Raw genomic sequence first — 22,311 nt, forward strand, 5'->3', positions numbered from 1 at the left:
AATTATGAAATGTTACCATTTTAGGATGTAACAGTAGGGGAGAAAAAACTTTTTCCTGTACCCTCTTAGGTTCAGTACATGGGGCCCTGTAAATTAAACCAACAAAAGATAGATTAGCAGGAAAAAAGGCATACAAATTTTATTTGAGCTTAATATTTTAATTTTTATATGCACACAAGTCTCACAGAAAAGGAAGTGGAAACCTAAAGAAGCAGTTAGGCCTAAGAGCTTATATGTCATTTTAATGAAGAGCAGTACATTTGTGGCAAAGTGACAAGACAGGAAAAGGGTTTGGACTTAAAGGGGTGGTAAGTTGTGGAGAGGCAGATATATGGGGAAACAAATGGAAGATAAGGGCTATTTCAGTGAGCTGTGTTATGTGGACTCAAATCGGTGTCACCCCCAGTAATAAGGGTTATCCAGTCTCCTCTCCCTGGTACGGGTGGAGAAGGAAAGAGGGACACTTTCACAGAGGAGAATTTATGTCCTGCCTTTAGGCTAAAAGGAGGGGTCAAGAACTTTTCTTGTGTCTGCTGTTTCTTATTTGCCTTCAGCTCAAAACAGTCCTTCCACCAAAGTGGCATATTTTAGAGTGGCATACACTAATCTCCTTTGTAATCTTGTTTAACATTCCTTTTACAAATGAGAAAACTTAGTGCCAGAGCAACTACTCATGGGTCACTGAGGCAGAGCCAAACCCAGAGCATTGCTGTACCTTTCTCCCTCACTGGCTGCTGTACCCCTTGTAGGTCCCCCACAGAGATCGCTCCTCCAATCCTGCCCCTTTCCCTCCTGTGACCTTCTCAGCAGGCCCCACCGAGGGCCAGTGGGTTATTTCCCTGAGCCTCAAATTAGAATCATACCTACCAACGAGGGAGGGTGTGCAGATGAAATTTAAATAAGATGTGTGTGAAGAACCTTGTCTAGCGTGAATCTAGGTATGTTATTGAAAGTCTCCAAGGCTGTTCATCCAATCTGTTTTTTTAAAAAGGTAATAATTGCATACCTTTTATTCTTGGAAGGATGGTTTCCTTCCAAGAATAAAAAGAAAGATAAAAGGTGCCATGCACAGTGCCTAACACATGCAAGCCCTCCCTAAGTGATAAAAGCTGTCCCTACCATCACTGTGTAGCAGCTCGGTAGATGTGCTACCTGAGGCAGCAGTACCCATCTCAGGAGCCCAAGTGGGGTGTGGCGGGAAGCTACTCCACCAGACAGGCCCACTAGCTTTTCTTTGGTCAGGCAGCACTAAGGAGCTCGGTGTATTTGTGTTTAGTGCAAAGAGCCCTCAGAGGTTCCATTCATGATAGGCCTTTATACCTTCGTGTAAAGGTGCTTAGTACATGCTGCAGTCCTTTCTTAAATGATCCAATTCTTTGACTCTCATGGAAATTTGTGCTACTTTTGTTTTTGTCATTTTAATCCAGCATTTATTAAGCATCTGATAGGTGCTGGATATAGTACTAGACATTAAGAAGGAGGCAGAGAGCTTCTTTTTGGCCAAAACTACCATCTTCCAATAATTAGCCAAAATGACTTAACACAAAGGGAAAGGGGAGAGGCACCTACTCTTTGTTTTCTAGGTCTTTAGAAAACATGGAGGTGTTCCTTTGGCCACATACATGCGAATCTACAAGAAAGGTGATATTGCAGACATCAAGGGACTGGGCAGTGTTCAAAAAGGAAAGCCCAAAAAATGTTACCATGGCAAAACTGGAAGAGTCTGCATTGTCACCGAGCATGTGGTGGGCATTGTTGTAAACAAACAAGGACAAACATTCTTGCTAGGAGAATTAATGTACGAATTGATCATATTAAGCCCTCTAAGACTTGAAATAGCTTCCTGAAACTTGTGAAGGAAAATGATCAGAAAAAGAAGGAAGTCAAAGAGAAAGGTATCTGGGTTCAGCTGAAGTGTCAGCCTGCTCAGCCCAGAGAAGCACACTGTGTGAGAACAAGTGGAAAGGAGCCTGAGCCATTCAAATCCATTCCCTATGAATTAATGACATGATAAATGTGGAAAAAAATAAAAGACCTCTGTATTGATAAGAAGGAGGAGGAGGAGAAGAACGCAGAGGGTACCAAGCATGGTTTTCATTCTCAAGGAGCTCATGGTTGTAGGGGGCACATGACAGCTACAAGAGAAGGGGAAGCCAAGGTTCTAGAATGTGGCTATAGAGTGCTGTGGGGTCCAGAAGGAGGAGGTCACATCTGGCCTGGCGGTTGGTGGTTGATGGGGGAAGGTGTGGGAGGAGCTGATCCTTAATGGGGGGAAGGAGTTTCAGGGGACAGAGGCAGAGGGCCTGGGAGGGGCAAGCAGTACAAGGTTTGGAACAATACGATTTGCCAGGAACGTCGAGTTATATGAAGAGAGCAGAGAGTGAGAAGGGAAACAGGGCCAAGGTGAAATCAGAGAGAACCATTACTAGCATGCTCGGAATTGGGACTTGACTTGGCATTTTCAGGAATGCTGAAATATAGCAGAGCTACACTTTAGGGGAAGTAATCTGTCAGCAGTGCCAGGTGAATTAAAGGGAACACCTTCCTGGAAAGCTGTTGGAGCAGGACAGGTGAGCAATAATGTGGGTGTGACGATGGAAGAGGAAACATGTGGTGAGGCCCTGTCTTCTCCCTCCAGCCACCTGGAGTAGAAGTTTGGGTGGATGTTTTGATTCCCAGTTTGTTGGGAACATTTACTTACCTGCTGAGCTGGGTGAGGTGCAGCTTTCTGTGCATGCGTTTCATATTGCTTCCTACAGCCAGTCTTGGAATACAGCAGAGCAGCACTTTAATGTAGTGCTCCTCAGGTCCAGGTGTGAGTCATTGGGGTTAGGACTTTATACATTTTAGAGAGAGAGCGCACCAAGGGGATACATACCTCTCACATCCAGGAGAGAAGGAGGCCCCTAAGGTTTGTTTGTGTGCTTGCTTGCTTTTAAGATTTTATTTACTTATTTTTAGAGAGGGGGAAGGGAGGGAGAAAGGGAGGGAGAGAAATATCAATTGGTTGCCTCTCACACGCACCCCAACCAGGGAACCAGCCCAAAAGCCAGGCATGTGCCCCAACCAGGAATGGAATCGGCAACCTTAGGTCACTTCGCAGAATGAGGCCCAACCAACTGAGCCACGCCAGTCAGGGCCTGACTAAGGTTTTAAGAGGGTAAGTGGCTGCCTCAAGGCCATACAGCTGAGTAAGTGGGGATCACAGTAGGGCTTTGTCCTGTACTGTGAACTCGAATTGAGCTGTGAGGAGCTGACATCCACAGTGGTGATTTAAGCAAAGGAGTATTCTGTTACTTGATGGTTATAAATGTGTTGCTCACCAAGCCCACTGTTCACACAGCCGGGCATGTGTGTGTGGGTGTGGTAAATGCAGCGTGACCCTTGGACTCCCCTGGATGGGACTGCAGATTCGTGCCCTCAGAGGCCTTGTCCCCACATGGGATGAGAGGCTTTGCCACAGAGTGAACATTATCACTTAAGTCCCAGGGCAGGACTTGGCTGAGACCTATTGCTCTGTGGTGTCAAAATTCTCATCCCACCTAACCCTAATGTGCAGCACTTTTGATGCTGATATGTCATGGAACAAGTTCTGCCAGAAGCAAGATCGCCCTGGGACAGGGTGGCACTGGGTCTTAGAGCATCTCAGATCCTGCTACTGCTGCTGCTGAAGACACACCGTTTCTGCTGGGTGGGGAGGAAAAGTTTTTATTGCTCCTCCTGGCCAATATATCCCCTCACCAAGGACCTGTTTCTTGAAAATCCCTTCCCAGTGGATGACTCTCTGACCCTTGGTTTAGCTGGCTGATGTTGTTAGGTTGAAATATCACAGAGGGGTTTCCTGATTTGGTGGAGGAGGAAAGAACTAATTTTAACTGCCTTATGTCACATCAAGTTTGCTTCTTGTTTTTATTGGAATCTCTCTTTAAAAATAAACTAGAAGCAATCCAAGTGACTTGTGTTCTGCAGGCGTGAAGTGCCCCAGGCTTGGAATTCATGTCTTGCTTTTGCTACCAACTAACCCTTGTGACCTTATTTTCCCCTTCAGTAAAATGAGCAGGTTGGGTGAGGCTTAGCGTCTGCAGGGTGGCAGCGCGCGGCCAGATCCTGACCCTCGTCATGTTTTGTATGACCTAGACAGTGTTTTATTTTCTAATTGAATTTAAAGACCTTTAAAATGGTGATTTGCCACAGGGCCCACCCCTAACACCAGGTCAGTTTGGCACATTTCTTATCTGCATGGTATTTGACTCCACCAGCCCTGGGGGGTGTTCTCTGGGTTTCCTTTCAGCTGAAATAGTCCGAGAATTGAATTTCTTTGCAACTTCAGGTCTTTTATGCCTCTGCCTGACTTGCTCTTTGGACATTGGAAGAATTTTTTTCTATGAAAAAAAATCACATGTCAGTAGGCCAACAGGTGTTATAAGCTGTACTATAGTTTATAGTACTATTAAGCACTATAGTTTGGTTTTGTTTTATTTTTATATGCCAGTGCTGCAGAGGGATTGTTAATTACGGGGTCTCAGGGTTAATATGTGTGAAGATCTGCCTACAGTATTCAGAGCACTGGTTCTCAAACTACGTGCCCCAAACCAGCAGCATCACCTGGGAATCTGTGACACACGCAGACTCTGGGACCCTGCCTGGACCCCTGAATCACAACCTCCAGGGGTGAGGCCCAGGAATGTGTGTTTTGTCATCTCTAAAATGGGGTGTTAAAATGATACCTACCTCGTAGGGTTATTAGGAGGATTAAATGATAGAATATTTGTAAAGTCCACTGCAGTGGTTCTTACACTTGGGAATCATCAGAGTCACTGCATGGTTTTTTAATACAGATGCCTGGGCCCAACCCTAGGTTTCGATTCAGTGGGCCTGGAGAAGGGCCCTAGGAATATGGTTCCAGAGACCCTTATCACTCTCCCCCATGTGATGAGTCATCCGGGAGAACCTCGGGAAGTGAGAAGGGGCAGGGATTACTGTTTTATGTAGGGGGACAGGCAGAACCCCCCTAATAAGGTGACTCTTGGGCAGAGACCTGAAGAAAGAGAGGAGGGAGCCCTACGACTTTCCCTGGAGAGTACTCCAGGCACAGGGAACAGACAGTAAACGCAGCCAGGAGGCCAGTGAGCTGGTGTGGAGTGACCACAGGGGACAGTGGCAGGTGATGAGCTCAGAGGGGTGAGAGAGAGTGGTGAGCACGTGAGGCCTTCAGTCACTGGGAAAGACATGGCATCTGCTCTGACGGCAGTGGGAGTCACCGGAGGGTGATGTGGTGTGTGAAATTACTCATTATCCAGAGTGTCCGTGACTATATTGTGCTGCCTCTTCTGAATTAGCTGTATTTCTGGGTAAAGAAAGAGCCATCATTGGTGAATAAACATTCTATACAAAATAATTAAAGGTAAAAAAAAATGTACAATGAATGGTGGAATTACAAAATCAAATCACCATTTTTCACCTCCAGTGAAATCATGGATATGGGCATTGATCACGAGAAGATGCTAAAACCAGCAGGGAAAATGTTGGTGAGCAGCTCCAGGGTGGGAGGCCGAGATGTCAGCACTTGAATTCCTTGATTCATCTTAGCATCATTCAAAGTTGGAGCACCTCCCAGGTGCTGCTACATGACTAACAGACCCACCCCTGAACTGTCCCATCTGGCTTTTGCAATAAAACAGTGCCCTGAGGGGAGGAGAGTAGGACTGTTCTAGATCGAATGGGACCTAAGACATGTGCAACATGTGGATCTTGTTTGGACCTGAATTTGTTTGATATAACCATAAAGGGACTTTTTTGAGGTAACTGAATTTGAATACAGACTGGATATTAAGTACTATGACAGAATTATTAATTCTGTTACATGTGATGATGGTATTGTCTTTGTATAAGAAAATGCCCTTTTTGTAGTGGGACATATATTTATATTTAGAAGTGAAATGACACGATTTCAAGAATTTGATTTAAAATATTACAGGAAAGAGTGAAAGAGAGAAAAGAGGCAAAAGAACCAAAAGAAGCAAAATACTGTTAATTGCTGACCCTAGCAGATGTGATATAGGTAGTTATTAAACTATTCTGTCTTTGTGAATATATGAACTTGCAAAAGAAAAGGTTTTTGAATGCAAATGCAAGAGAAGATGGAAAGATAAGAAAATAAAAAAGAAAAGCCTTGTTTAGAAAGACGAAGTTGCTGATAATTCTTTCCTGTGTAGAAAAATTATGACAAAAAGTGAAATGCATTCACTATTGCTAGATGTTACATAGTAATGATACTATGAAGTATTGTTGAAATATATTCTGTTTATCACATACCCTATCCTTAATTTCCTGATTGCTTGCCAAGCTCATAAAATAACAACAATATTGACAACACTGATGGTGAGAAATACCAGTTTTGTAACGCTCCCCGCCTCGGACATTCTGGGGAAGCTGAGAGCACACTGCTGTGGGGCAGGGTTGGTACCACCCTCCTCGGAAGGCCTGAGGCTTCCATTTGCTCCATGGGTAATCTAATTAAGCAAACACGAGCAGTCAGTGTGTTTGATACATGGAATGCACGGTGTCATGGAAAATGAGGACTGTGGACTGTTACTTAGGAACTGGTTTCTGGAAAACCTGCATGCTAATTTCCAAACTGTGTTCTTGACCCTAAAACCACTCATGTTCTGTGTCTGCTCCTTCATTTAGCTTGAAAATGCTCAACCAAGAAATGCAAAGACTTCTGCAAACTTGAAGTTATTCTGATGCTTGAAATCACTTCTTTCCTTGGATATTTCTTCTCTTATTAAATATAGAAGGCTGATATTAAATTCATAAGTGTGTACTACTGAACACCATTCGCTAGTTTTAAACAGAAGAGATTGCTGAGCAGAGAGATCAGTATTTAAATCCCTATTCCTCATTTTGAGTAATTGCAACATTAGTTAAAAGAAAAAAAACATAAGGTGATAGAAGGAACTTATCTGGAAAGGAAACAACTTTATGGCTCATATTGGGTAGCTGGGTTTTATGGTCACCAAATTTTATCAGCATATGAATATGTAGACCATGATGAGCTCCATGTATAAGACTGGGGTCTTTGGGTTTATTGACTGACCTCAGCCACCCTGACTCTAATTGTTCCATTGTAGAAATCTAAGGGAAGAGGAATGCAGGTGAAGTGACTGCACTAGACAGGAAGAAGCCATCACACAGTGTTGCATTTGGCAGGTATCTGAGCCCCTGCAGGGTGCCCGACAGTGGTGGCAGCTCTCAGAGACTCTGAGGAAGAGGCTGAGCGTGAGCAAAGCCAAGGGAGTCCCCCCTCCTTGGCTATGTGATCTTGGACAGGTCACTTAATGACTCTGAGCTTCAAGATCCTCTTGTGTAACAGCACAAGTTAAGAAACAGTTAAAAAGAATCATAGACTTATTAGGCAGACTAAGTGAGTTTAATGCACAAAAAATGCCCCCAAGGGTTCAGCCCACAGCGAGTGGCAGTCGTTACTTAGCCCAGCCCTGGAGACACTTGATAGATACTCAGCAGCTAATTCATTTGGTACCTCTGCATCTGAGCATTGAAATGCCCATGTCCCTGTGTCTGCTAGTCACTGGAATGTCATTGGTAGGAAATATTTACATTTTTGTCGTTTTTATTTTCTCTTTCTCTAAATGGAGATAACAGCCTTCAGACTGTTCAGACCATTGCTTTAGGTTGGCAGGTCCTAAAATTAAGAGGAAAAAGCAGTTTTCTATGGGGAAGGGGAAACTTGGAGTTATTGTGATAATAGCAACCTTTTACAGTCATACCCTAAAATGCTATTTGAGTCTACATGACTGGCAATTTCAGGCCCTCTTGTTATAATAAGTAATTTCACAATCCTGTGTCCAAAGGTCTATTTTTTTAGGATTCCTGGGGCCCTGTGTGCTTGGCCAGGGCAGTCATTAGGGAGTGGCACATTCACATCCAGGCCTGGCTGCGTGAGGGCGAGCGCGGTAAAGAGACAGGCTCACAGGTGCCCGGACACAGGAGGCCAGTTAGCGAGCCAGAGCTCTGCAGTTCTTCCCCTTGCTGAGTGTGACCCAAGTGGCTCACATCCTGCTTGGAAGGGCCTCTGTCAGCCTCCACATAGGTGTCAGCAGCCACAAGGCTGAGAGGGAGTCATGCTGGAGGAAGCAAGTGCCCAAGTGAGACAGGCCACATTGCCAACCCCTTGGCTTCAGGTGAAGTTGGGAGATGCCATGGAGAAAGCAGGGCTTTCTTCCATTTAGCAGGGAAGTTCTGCTCCAGCATTGCAATGCACTTCTGAACTATTTGATTGATAAAAGAGGAGGGCTGGGAGAGTAGGCTTAGTCTGAATGGTTGGTGAGTTTGGAAAAGTGGCTTCTGTGAGTGACATTTGTACTTGCTGCAGGGCTGTGCAGTTTGGTGGCAGTGGCCCAGCAGCCTTGGTGTGGGTTTGCCCCTTTGTGCAGCTGGCCAAGCCATTCAGCAGTGCCCTGTGTTTTGATGGGTTTCTCAGTCTCTGGGCCATCCCAGGAATAGTGTTTCATTGCAGTGCTCAACTACAGTTTGGGGAGACACTGCCCTCTCCTGAGCCTGTCTTGGCCCCTCCTCCAGTGAGCTGTTCCAGCTCATTTGTGTGAAGCAGTGTCCTGGGTCCAGCAGAGTGGCCTGGGCAGCGCAGCCAGGGAAACTGCAAGGACTGGCTCTTCTTCTTAAGTCTGTTGTACAATAAAAGGTTCTGAATCTTTGCTGAGCTTATTAGGAAGAGTGTGTGCTTTTATCAACTTAGAGGCATTTTTCTCCTGCATTCGGATGTCTCTGTTTCTTTGGTGAAATCTGGTCTAGGAATTTGTGACGGGGGAGGGGGATCTGGGTGTGAGCTTCCTGGCTAGAGTAAAGCACCACAGGAGTAGATGGGTAGCAGGAAGAGAAGGACATCTGGTGGCTGCCCCCACACAACCTCCACTGGAGCAAACACCCTTACCCAGAAGAGAGTCTTCTTCCTTTCAAGTAACCTCATCAACTTTCCCTGAGTAGCAAAGGCTATTAAAAAATATGAATCCTGTCATATGGTGCTTGTACACCATACCATTCTGTCATTTCTGGCCAAGTTTTATCTAACACACAAGACAATTTAGGTCCCATGTGGAAGAACTTGATTCACTGGAGCTAGTCTCTTGGTGACATGGCCCACCCAAGGCCTCACTGAGGTGGCTGAAGCCTGTAAGGATAGCTGCAAACAGGAAGCCCTCTACAGAGGTTAGATATGTACCAGCATGGAGCAGGTGCAATTACTGTCTACTCCATAGACCAGGGAACAGGAGCACAGAGAGTTTGAGTGACTTCCTCTGGCCTGGAAGAAGCAGGAAAGGAATTCAACCCCCACTTTCCACCCACAGTCTGGGCCTCAGCCTCTCCCTTGCAGAGCACATTCCTTGTTCTCTGGTGTAAATAGCGTCAGTCAAATTCATACATTCCTTTGTTACTAGCCAGTTCTGATCAGAAGAATCACGTGGGCTCTTTTTAATCCTCACTTTAGGATATATTTATTGATTTGAGAGAGAGAAAGAGAGAGAAAGATCAATTGGTTGCCTCCCACACACACTGACCAGGGTTCAAACCCACAACCTAGGTATGTGCCCTGACCAGGGATTGAACCCACAATTTTTTGATGTATGAGACAACACTCCAACCAACTGAACCACCCAGTCAGGGTGTGTGGCTATTTTAGACACGTTAGGAACACTTAGCGATTCCAAGAAAATAGAGTCTTCAGCATATGCACATACACAATTTTGTAAAAATATATTTAAGAAAGATAAGGATTGTGTTTTATCCACTTACATATTATAGAAAAATGGGACATGTCTTTTTAAGACTGGTTTCAACTTTGTTAAATTAAATAACCATAATTCCCAAATACGGTCAACAGGTAAGTGTAATGTTGGGGGTTGGGGAGGTGGGAAGAGAATGTTAAAACCTCGTTCCCTAACTGGTATTTCTGGCAGGCAAATAAATACCTTAGACACTGAAGCAGGGTGAGTTCTGCCAGCACAGAGCTCTGTCTCTTACCCGGCTCCCTGGCCCTAAAGCTTCAGTGTGAGTGCCTCTGCACGCAGCGCGGCTCCTGTCCAGCTCTGCCGCCCTCGTCTGAGGGGTCCTGAGCTATGAGTCACCTCTGCCTGCCAGTGCTGAGGTAGGCTCAGCTTTATGTGAACAGAAGTCTCTTTTTTTTTTAAGTGAAGTTGTATTGATATAAGCAAGGAGTTTCTAAAGTCATTATTTGGCATTGAATAAGCAAAACCGTAGGCCTTTGTTTGTTTATTTTTTGTAAATTGATAATTGGCTTTTTTAATCCTCACCAAAGGATATATTTGTTGATTTTAGAGAGAGAGAGGAAGGGAGGGATAGAGACAAACGTTGATGTCAGAGAGAAACATCAATCAGTTGCCTCCATACACACCCCTACCAGGGACCAAACCCATAACCTAGGCATGTGCCCTGACTGGGGGTTGAATCCGAAAACATTTCTGTGCATGGGATGATGCTCCAACCAACAGGCAACCTGGCCAGGGCAAAACTGTAGGCTTTTACAATCCATCAAGCCCAGTATGGGTGACAAGAATGAGTAAGTGAGAAGACGGAGCCTTTGCTGTTAGCTAAAGGACAGTATTTTGTATGTTGAGGTTCTTGGCGGACGTGTTCAGAGGTGTTTTCTGGAAGGACTCTGTTTTTCTCTGTAATAGTCACCTGACTTTTGGGTTCTTCTTATAGGACTCCCCACTTAGCCAGGCTCCACCAGAGGTGGCCTGTCACCAGCCCACGGAGTCTGTAGGCACCGTACTCTAGACCGGTGCCTACAGACTCTTGGTTCAGTGGCAACAGTGGAGTTGGATTTGGGTGATGGAGCCACCTGGACTCACCCTTGGGACTCTGCATCCTCAAAACCTTTTATTCAGACTGCATGGCTACCGTATTTTTCAGATTATAAAACACACCTCCCTCACCCAAATTTGGGAGGAATAGTGGTTGTTAATGCTGCTATTGGGTTCTGTTTACATTTACATTGGTGAAATACTATGTTATTAAATATTTAACCACATTTTTTTCCTTCAAATTTTTTTTTCCTATTTTCCTCCTCTAAAACCTAGGTGTGTCTTATGGTCCAAAAAATATGGCAATTTCAGCTACTTGTGCTTTGATACTATCACTTTAAGTGGGAGAGTGTTTGAAATTTAGGCCATATGCATATTTAAGGCCTCTTAGTAGCTCTTGTGTAGGATCATGGTGTTTGCGAGCTGCATGGGGCCTTGGAGAGCTGTTTGCTCCCTTTTCAGATTGGCCCTCAAATTCCTGGTGGGTCAGAGCACCCTCTCCCTAACCTTTCTGCCACCCAAATAAAGGTAAAAGCCATCCTGGTTTTTCTCATTATTGCAGAATTAATGAAATCCTTTCCAAACTCTGAAGTTTAATGTTAACCCTTCGGCTGTCTTCTTTCTGCCTCGCTCCCCTCTGCCTGAGCTGCATATCCTTTCCAGTTCTCAGTGCTATTTTGTCATCTAATCTGAGGGGCCTATCTAAGGGACATGTACATACTTAACAGAAAGAGTAGAACAATGGCTTCCACCTTCATGGGTTTTGACTTAGATGCCCCCTGAACTGGGCAGTGCTCTGTGCATCTGGGAATGGTGTCCAGGCTTCCCTGGGAAGAGAAGCCGTGCCAGGAGGTGTGAGAAGGCACAGCAGCCAGCAGAGTGAGCAGCTTCTGAGACAGGGCTTTGTGTGGCCCCTGTGTGACCTGGGGTGGGTGCAAGAAGCCAGAACCAGGTGGAGATAGATAGGAGGAGATTTTCTGCAGTGAACTGGCTTACACGGTTACGGGGGCAGGTTGGGCAGATCTGAAATCTTTGGGACAGGCCAGTGGGAAGGGCAGCTGGAAGTCAGGCACAAGGTGAAGCTGCTGTCCACAGACAGAATGTATTTCTCATCTTCAAGGAAGCCTCAGCTCTGTTTTGAAGGCCTTGCAACTGTTTGGGTCAGGCCATCCTAGATCATCTGGGATAATCTCTTACTTACAATCCACTGACTATGGATGTCAATCTCATCTACAAAATACCTTGGCAGCAACACCTAGATTACTGTTAATAGACTGCCTGGGAACTGTAGTCTAGCAACACTGATGGAGCAAACTGACCCTCACATCCTCTTTTGAGGAGTGACTATCAACTCTCTCTGGCCAGCTGATGACCCCTAGGCTTCAGTGCCTTACTTCTGGTCTTCAGCTTTCTCTTTCCTTCATCACCTGAAATGACTGATCTGGGCAGCACTATTTTCTTTTCCTCCAGGAAAATTACAAGTATCTGAAGGCTTCTGAAAGGCCCCTAGAAGACCTCACATCCCAGCAGCACATTACCAGCACAGCTTACAGACGGGCCTCAGGGCTATACCTACTCCCCATGTACTCTGGCTGTTGTGGTCATAATCCCTTTTTTTCACAGGCCACATGCCTCAGTTAAGTCTTAATTACATGCTATTTAATTCTCATAACTTTCAGTAATTTCTCTGTTTATCAACAAAGTCTGTCAAGCTTGTAAGACTAGCTTTTAAGCCTTCTCCATTAATGTGTTAGGGGAAAAGTAATTTTTTTATTATTTTTAAAAATACATGTTATTGATTATGCTCTTACAGTTCTCCCATTTTCCCCCCTTTATTCCCCCCACCCTGTACACCCCCTCCCACCCACATTCCCCCCTTTAGTTTATGTCCATGGGCCATACATATAAGTTCATTGGCTTCTACATTTCCTATACTATTCTTGCCCCCCACACTGTCGATTTTCTACCTCCCATCTATGCTACTTATTCTCTGCACCCTTTCTCCTTCTCTCCTCCTCCTCTGATTGCCCTGTTGCTAACCCTCCATGTGATCTCCACTTCTGTAGTTCTATTCCCGTTCTAGTTGTTTGCTTAGTTTGCTTTTGTTTTGGCTTTGGTTTTGGTTTTAGGTGTGGTGTTAATAACTGTGAGTTTGCTGTCATTTTACTGTTCATAGTTTTTATCTTCTTTTTCTTAGATAAGTCAGTCCCTTTAACATTTCATATAATAAGGGCTTGATGATGATGAACTCCTTTAACTTGATCTTATCTGGGAAGCACTTTATCTGCCCTTCCATTCTAAATGAAAGCTTTGCTGGAAAGAGTAATCTTGGATGTAGGTCCTTGCGTTTCATGACTTGGAATATGTCTTTCCAGCCCCTTCTTGCCTGCAAGGTCTCTTTTGAGAAATCAGCTGTCTTATGGGCACTCCTTGGTAGGTAACTGCCTCCTTTTCTCTTACTGCTTTTAAGATTCTCTCCTTATCTTTAATCTTGGCCAGTGTAATTATGATGTGCCTTAGTGTGTTCCTCCTTGGGTCCAACTTCTTTGGGACTCTCTGAGCTTCCCAGACTTCCTGGAAGTCTATTTCCTTTGCCAGATTGGGGAAGTTCTCCTTCGTTATTTGTTCAAATAGTTTTCAATTTCTTCCTCTTCCTCTTCTCCTTTTGGTACCCCCATGATTCAGATATTGGAATGTTTAAAGATGTCCTGGAGGTTCCTAAGCCTCTCCTCATTTTTTTAATTGTTTCTTCACTTTTTTCTGGTTGAATGTTTTTCTTCCTTCTGGTCCACACCATTGATTTGAGTCCCAGTTTCCTTTCCATCACTATTGTTCCCTGCGCATTTTCCTTTATTTCACTTATCATAGCCTTCATTTTTTTATCTAATTTGCAACCATATTCAACCAGTTCTGTGAGCATCCTGATTACCAGTGTTTTAAACTATGAATCTGATAGGTTGGCGATCTCTTCGTTGCTTAGTTGTATTTTTTCTGGAGCTTTGATCTGTTCTTTCATTTGGGTCATTTTTTTTTGTCTCCACATGCCTGTTATGTAGTAAGGGATGGAACATTAGGTATTCATCAGGGCGGGGCAACCCAGGTCACTGTGTTGTGGCACTTTGTGTGAAGAAGGGGCCCGAGAGGGAGCAATGCTGTTTGCTCGGCTCTCAGCAGCCTTTCAGTTCCCCTGCTATCCACGATCAAATTGGGCCCTTCTGGTGCTGATTCCTGTGTGGGTGGGCCTGTGTACATTCTAGGACCCTGTGGTTCTCCCCAGTGAACTTCCTTGTGATGCTGGGAGTTTCTCCTGCAGCCACCTCAACCTCCACAGGTGTTTTCAATCAGAGGTTTGAGGCTTTATTTCCCTGCACTGAAACTCTGGGTCCTGAGGTCTGTCTCACTCCCCAGTTGTTCCTCCCCATTTATCTGCACTAGTCCACAATCTGCTGCCTCTCTGGGTCTTACCTGCCTTGCCCTCCCTGGTCCTCCAGCCACTGCTTTGCTGTGAGTGCTCTCTGCCCACCTGCCCGTCTCCACCCCTCCTACCGGTCTGGATGAATGTTTCTTCTTTAACTCCTTGGTTGCCGGACTTCCATACAGTTCGATTTTCTATCAGTTCTGGTTGTTTTTTGTTTTTAAATTTGTTGTTGTCCTTCTTTTGGTTGTTCAAGGAGGCAGTGTATCTAACTATGCCTCCATCTTGGCTGAAGTCAGGAAAAGTAATTTTAACAAAGAGGAATTTTATTTTGGTTTTTGAGGATTCACTTAGTTCTGTATTTTAGTTGGCAGATTGTTTCTAGGTTTACAAGAATCTCTAAGAAATCAAGTATAATGAGAATAAAGAATATAGACTATCATTATAGACTGTTTCTCTTTTTCAGTCTTTTTAGAACAAACAGCCCTTCCCTGAAATTCATCCAGTCAGGTGAATAATAAAGAGGTCAAATGAGACCAAAGAATGACTTGGCAATAATTATATTATAATGTTTGGTAATTATGTATAGTATTAATACTTACAAAAGCCAACATATAGCATCTACTCTATTCAGGCACTCTGTGCTTCTTTGATGCTTATTACAACAGCCCACTTTACAGATGACAAAACTGAGACACAGAGTTCCTAGATGGCTGAACCAGGTCACATGCACATAAGCACTAGGGACAGGATTTGAACCCAGACTGTCTGGCTCTAGCCTCCTGGCTGTTACGCATGTGGTGAAAGCACTGCATGCTGGACACTTGAGATATTTTTATGTTTGAATCTATGATGCATCACCTAAGATGATCGTTTTTGTGACCTTTAATTGTTTTACATGATGAAGGGGGTGGCTGCCATATGTGAAAATCTACTAAGATGAATTGAGGTCGGCCCCATTGGCAAAGAAGGTAGCTCTAAGAAGTGTTATAACACAGCATGTAGCCCAGGCTTTCCACAGGTGCTGCTGAGCAGCTGACAACAGAGCCAGGGACGCCTGCTTGTGGGTGACCCGTTATTATTCTACATATCCCAGGTTCTGAGTGGGTGGCTGGGTTGGGGACACCATTCCCTACTGGTGGCAGGCTTCCCTGCCTTTCAAGACCAAGGCCAGTAGCCTGGCCAGGAATCTGTAAGCATCTCTGAAGAGTGTGAAGCATTTTACCAACTGCTCCTGTGTGCAGAGCTGGGAGCAGGCCCTTTGTGGGCAGAAAGGATCCACCTGCAACTGCAACCTCAATGCCTCCTTCCACATGCGGGGACTTAGGGTTGTAACCTTCTGACATTTCTCTCTGTCTTCCACTTAGAGAATCTGATTTCTCATTATCCAGAAGGAACATGTGATTAATGACAAACTTCAAGTGCCTGCAGTTCTTTGATAATTGCTTTTTTAAAAAATCTTTATAGCCACCTTCAAAACATAGTTGATATCAGGCAATTTGGAAAGAATTTCTGGTGTGTCAAGGCAAAAAGTTCATTACCTGCAAGTGACATACTTGTATCCTTACATCAGATGTGTGTTTTTCCATTGCTCCTGCAAGAGTGCCAAAATACCACATGGCTGCTGGAGTGCTCTCCATTGTTCTATCTAATGAAACACAGTAAACTCTCTTCTAGGATTCCTAGCAAAAACAGGGAGTGGAGGGGCTGGGAAATGCTTTTACTCATTCAGCTCTCTTAGATGTGTGTTGGGCAGGCAAGAGCATCACTCCTGTTTTGGGTGATGCTTTTCGTTTGGGGGAAATATAGTTAGCTAGTGCTTCTCAGTGAGTCATCTGGGGACCTTGTTAAAGTGCAGGTGCTGATTCTGCACGGCTGGGTGGGGACTGAGCGCCACAGCTCTAACAAGCTCCCAGGTGATGGTGGTGCTTCAGTAACAAGGAGAGGATTGCTCAGACCGCTTATGGGAGAGGAACAAAAAAAGCCCATAGAGGAAAAGCTGCGTCCGTGAAATCATATCCACAGTAACAATGACACATGTACTGGTTACAGTGCATCATGTGCAGCAGGGGGAGAGTGAGACATCAGACTGGAATCGTTGGCCCCTGAGGGACACCTTTCCTTCATCATCCACTAAGGTAGCCTGGCTTTGGAAAGTTGCCTCGTGGTCCTTGTATGAAACTGCATAGTGTGGATTAGTGTGGATTCCTGTGTAGCATCAGATGTCCCAAAGGGGGTCGGTGGGGACAGAATTGGAGTTGCAGATATTTTCATACTTCTAGTATCACAGAGTTAAAGAGAAAGGTAGTGAAATGCAATGCTTGTTGTACCAGCTTTGTGTACTGTTGGCACGAAGCCATGATGCTACACAGTATCTCTGTGACTTTGTTTAAAAGTTACATGAGTAGTCAAGGGCTAAATTTCCTCAGTTGATACCAGCCCCTGCTGAACTGCAGAACTGGACTTAGCCCGCCTAATGCCAATTTCAGGTTTCCATAGCAAAACTGCTTGTGTTTAATAAGTGAAAACTAGAACTTGCAACTGGTAGTCTTTGCTAAAGAGAGTCTAGTCTCTTTATTATTGTTAAGAGCAGACATGCCAGACCTAGAGTGAATGCCTGAGCCCTGCTAGGAAGTAATCTTTGAAGTGAACCTGGCCTGTGCATTGAAAAGAATATCAAGTCAGTGGCTAGGAGAGGACTGTTTAATCCTGTTTTGTTCATTAAATGGAAAAAAGTTCTTTATAAGCTGTTTTCAGGATATCAGTTTTCACTCTTGCTCACCAATAGGAAGATGAATATGTTTGTTTGTGGCAGAGCAGCTGTGGGAGTTCTGATCACTTTATTATTTGTTTCCCACAGATGTGCCAGTATAGATACTGCCTGGCATAGTGCCCTCTCCTTATTAGGGCTGATTTTGTCCTCGTGGCCAAGTCCACAGCCTGTCTCTTCTCCCCTCCGATCTGCACCCCTTCTCACTGCCTTTCAGCCGCCTACTTCTGCCCTGGTCTCCCAACAGTCAAAAGATGGGGGATGGACTATAGCAACTGATCTACAAACAGTCTCCCAGTACAGAGGCATGAAAAGTGTTTCCTCCTGATAGTCTGTAAAAAAAGATTCATTTCAACTACACTTAAAAGGCAAGCTTTAGGGAATGCTGCATATTGTAGGAGAAGAATAGCAAACAAAGTTGTATGCTCTGTGGGGAAAAATACATAAAACCCAGCTGTCTTTTGTAGTACTGAAGACCTTTACTGTAAGAATTCATGTGACAGATCTCTACTGGTTGTCAGTTGGGTGCTACAGTTTAAGGTCTTGTGACCATCATTTTTACTCAAGGTCAAATTAAGAACACAGATTCTTGCAAACGGGGGACTATGGTGTCCTTCCATTCAGCAGACATTTAGTAGGAGGCAGACACTGGTGTTGTCTTGAAGCTATGAAGGTAAATCCAACACACCCCTGCTGAGGCATCTAACTAATAGGGCCAGAGGAAGGAGTGCCCCACACACCATGTCACAGTGAGCAGGAGAATTCCAGTATGGAGAAGCTTCACTGTGATCATCACAAGATCTGGGTCTGCTTTACTGTTTGGGTCTTGTCTTATTCAGAAGTGGGGATGGTGCAGGTAGGTGGGAGTGAGAAGATGGATGTTCCTGGGGCCCCGTGCAGAGATTGAGAGGGTCCCCTAGTATAGCATCCTAGATGGAAGGAATGGCAACAGATGGGCTGAGGGAATCCATGCTACAAGAAGCTCAGTGACATCTAGAGATCAGAACTGGGAATAATGTGTGATGCAAACACTCTGCCCCCATACAGTGTTTTCTAGATTCTGGCCTTGGCAACTCCAGATTACCATGTTCTTTTGCCACTGGCTTGCTCTGTGACCTGGACCAATGATCTCGCTCCCTTTCCAGTCCAGTCCTCAGCTCATCCTGCTGTAAAAATGAGGATCTCAACACTGACACACCACATAAGGCTCTGGCATACATGCAGGGCTCTCGTGGCCACCAGCAAATAGAAACCAATTTTACAGTTCTTGGTTGGCTAAGAAATGCATTGGCCCGGGTGCACCGTGGCTCCCCCAGGCCATAAGACAGGATGCTCATGTCTCTCCTGTCCCTTCTGTGTTCCAGGAATAGAGCTGTGCCCCCCCGGAAAACGGTTCATGATCACAATGGTGGCGAGCTTCGTGGCCATGGCAGGGCAGTTCCTCATGCCCGGGCTGGCCGCTCTGTGCCGGGACTGGCAGGTCCTGCAGGCCCTCATCATCTGCCCCTTCCTGCTCATGCTGCTCTACTGGTCGTGAGTATCCTCCCCAAAGACTCTGCTGCCTGATGCCTCTGCCAGCCTGTTCAAAAGGCCGCGTGTCTCCACCCCCCCCGGGGGGAGACAAGTAAACCATGTGACTTGGACCCTAGTATCCCAAAACTTCTCCCAAATTTCAGCTTTTGTTTTGCAAGAGAATGTGCCTCTCTCTCTCTTTTCATTTCGTTTTTTAAATGTCTTATTTTGGGAAACACTCAAATATACATAAAGTATGCAGAAGAGTGGAATGAGCCCCAGTGCACTGCCCCAGCTCCGATACTGTGCCCTCCGTCAGTCTGCTTTCACACTTGCTTGAAGAGTTATTTTGATGTGATTTTCATGTATGGATTTGCAAAGGGAGGACCCTTGTGTTGGGAGGGAAATAGGGAGACATTCGAAGATTGACTTAGAAATGCCGCCTCATCTCCTCTGGACTAGGGGTGGTCAGACTCCAGGCCCAGGGCTGCTTCACTGGCCAAGTGGCAGCAGCGGAAGCTGTGTGGCCTGTGAGGCCAAGAATATTTCCTAATTCATCCTGCATAAGAAAGGTTTGTTCACCCCTGTTCTAGACAAGTTTAATAGGACTTTTAGGGTACTGTGTAACTTTTAAGTTTCTAAGTTTAAAGTTTTTGACTTGTTGACGTTAGGAAAAAAAGAAACAGCTAAGTGTACTCATCCTGGGGTCCAGCCTGGGCAACTGGATTTTTTTTTTAATACTCCCAGGGGATTAACAAATAGCCAAGGTTGAAAACCACCATTTCTAGATATTTAGGGAAAAAATGAGTGCTCTACCCTTTTGGTAAATAACTCTTTCTTTCCCTCTGTCCTATCCCCCTCCACACCAAGACTCTTACTTCCCCCATAAGTACAAGGGACTGTCATGTAGATTATAATACTGTACTGTGTTTCTGTTACTCCGTCACTAATGAAAACCAAATGTCTGACAAGAAGCAGTCAGTTGTGTCTTAGCTTTGTTCACTGGAGTAGAGAGGGCACAGCTGGGGCTCTCTTGTCTAAGGTACCAGGAAGGAAAAGAAAGTGCCTGCCTTTTCACTTCATTGTGCTGGGCCCACCCCACCAGGGTCGTCACACCCCTGGCAGAGAAAAATTGGTGAGCAAATTGGTGAGCAAGGGTGCAAGTGCCTTTTTGTCAAGAGCCCCACCCCTGCCTACTCCATCATCAGAGCCTCAGCAGTAGCCATAGCAGACGAGAGGCAGGCCACCCACAGGGTGCCCACATCACAGCAGCTGCCCCCCAGTGCTCTCCTCTCACCAGCAGCTCTGCCAGGCGTCTTGGCCTGAGGTCAGCTGGTCCAGACAGCCCTGCTGCTGGGGCCATGCAGAATTCAGACAGCCCGCTCCCTCCAGCAGGGCCTTAAGGACAAAGAATGAAATGGTGTCCCCAGAACAGGACAGACTGGGCAGCTCCTCGTTTTATCAGTCTGAGGAAGCCCTTCCTGTTCCCTCCCTGGCCATGTGTGTCCAGAGCTTGGCTGTGCTTGTTATGGAATTTGGGGCATTTATTTATTTAACAAATGTTTGTATAACGTTTACCCTATGCCAGTCACAAAACACTAACCCCAGGCAAAGAGCAGATCATTCAGTCTTCCTATTTACCACCCTGTTCGTTGTATAGATGACAAAAACTAAGCCTACCCAGCTGGCCCTTAAACGCAGGCCTGCTCTTCTAGCATACCAGGCTGTCTCCCACCTCCCATCCCTTGTCCCTGGCCACCAGAGACACTGTCCTGGGAGAGGATCCCCATTGCGCTAGAGGATCCTCTGGGTGGTCTGCCATCCACCAACCTAGCTCCTCTCACTTCCTGGCCTCCAACAAAGCTTTATGGTGAAAAGGGTACCCAGGGTACTTTGATAAGTAAAATGTGTGTGAGGACAGACAGATGGAAGGACATCCCAGTGCACTGACACCATGTAGTCCCAGCTCTGGCTCCACAGTCTGGAGGAGACCTGCTCCACTCATATGTGTTAACTGCTGTGATCATAATCATCATTGTTTTTATTTATGTTCTTATTTAACGTGCCTGGCACATGTCAGGCCTATAGCAAGTGTTCACTAATATTAACTACTGTTGTTACTGTGGTTATATCACCTCTTAACATATATAGAAGCCTGGGTATACGGGACAGGTAAAAGAAATTGGTGGTGAGAGACATATTCCACTCTGCCTACCAGACTTGAAAGGCTCCATAACAATCATTGGCTTTTAAAGATCACTGAGGTGCTTCCCCTTTATTATCATCTTCTAATTCCCACCCTCCTCCCATCTACTGCAGCAAGAAGCTGGTCACTCCTGAAGGCTCTTTGTTTGACAGGATGAAGTGGGCCATTGCCACCCCAGCCAGCAGGACCAGCTGTTGGTGACAAAATATTGGAAGTGACTTGCTTTCCTTTAATGAGCGAGTATTTATTTTGTGCACCCAAGGTGCCCAGCAGTGTACTTTGTACTTTGGAGTAACTCTGAGAACAATGCATTTACAAGGATGATAAACCAAACTGTATGGCACAAGGTCACCAAATCACAGGGTCTTGGGTTAGAAACAGTAATGACAAAGAGGTGGAAATTGGCCAGAGGGATCTTCTAGACCCAATGGTGGGCTAGACTGACAGGAACCCTCCAAACACACACAGATGCTGGGTAAGATATTGCATTAGCCAAGTGCAATATGTACTCTGTGCTGGGTTCCACTGTAAGACAGGGGAATTCCCAAGGCTCAGAACAAGGAGAGCATTCAAGCAGCAGTGGACACAGCAGCCCACAGGGCATCTGAACCAGAAAATGGAGCTTGAGTTTTAACAACTGCATAGGGGGCTGGAGCTGAGATCTCAGGCCCCTTATGCACTTAGAATCGAGCCCCTTGAATGAAGCTAGGAGTTACAACTGTCAGTAGTAACAGGACTAGACGATCTTACCCCACCACAGAGATTCAACTCCAGAGCTGGCAGACTGCCTTGGACTAAGGGCAGAAAGGTTCATCCTTAAGACACTGGAGCCTTGAAATCTTTACCACACATGGCTGTGTGTTCTAAATTCCAGCCCTTCTCTAAGGCTGAGATATTAATGTAAGAACGAGTGAGTTTCTTGGACCCACAAGATCAAAAATGAAACCTCCCATGGAGAATCACTGGGGCCAGGTCCTCAAGTCTCACATGGAAGAAAATGTTCGCCAAGGATGAGCTCATAGGCAAAATTCACAGAGCACATGGGTATCCATCATGAGGGTCAAAAACCATAAACTGGGGAGTTTCCATCCCAGCAACTCCAGAAAATAGAGCGATCTGAAAGATAAATTAATTCAGCTAATTTATTAAGTAGTTACCACTCTCCCACACCAAATGCTATTCTAGATACTCAGTATTCTAGATACTGCATATTTATATGAGCAGATCCCCTTGTTACCAAAGCCAACCAGTGGGGAGGGGGAAGTTCCTACCACCTGCTACCTACCAGGCCAATCTCCAAAGATGGAGTTCAGTGGAACAGAAAGGAATCATTTTTTTCTTTTTTTTTAAGATTTTACTTATTTATTTTTAGACAGAGGGGAAGGATGGGAGAAAGAGAGGAAGACAAACATCAATGTGTGGTTGCCTCTCATGTGCCCCTACTGAGGACCTGGCCCACAACCCAGGCATGTGCCCTGATTGGGAATCGAACCAGTGACACTTTGGTTTGCAAGCTGGCACTCAATCCACTGAGCCACACGAGCCA

General features: G+C 45.3%; 1 protein-coding gene across 1 annotated transcript in view; it reads left to right on the top strand.

Moving 5' to 3' along the window:
- SLC22A23 (solute carrier family 22 member 23) overlaps positions 1–22,311 on the top strand; it is a 177,195-nt gene that overhangs the window by 103,728 nt on the left and 51,156 nt on the right. Inside the window, exon 4 of the mRNA XM_045841661.1 lies at positions 18,412–18,580. Within this exon, the coding sequence (XP_045697617.1) occupies positions 18,412–18,580 (169 nt within the window). The remainder of the gene's footprint in view (positions 1–18,411; positions 18,581–22,311) is intronic.

The sequence above is a fragment of the Phyllostomus hastatus genome, unplaced genomic scaffold, assembly GCF_019186645.2.
Source record: "Phyllostomus hastatus isolate PE091 unplaced genomic scaffold, TTU_PhHast_1.1 phas_contig_37, whole genome shotgun sequence".
Taxonomy (NCBI): domain Eukaryota; kingdom Metazoa; phylum Chordata; class Mammalia; order Chiroptera; family Phyllostomidae; genus Phyllostomus; species Phyllostomus hastatus.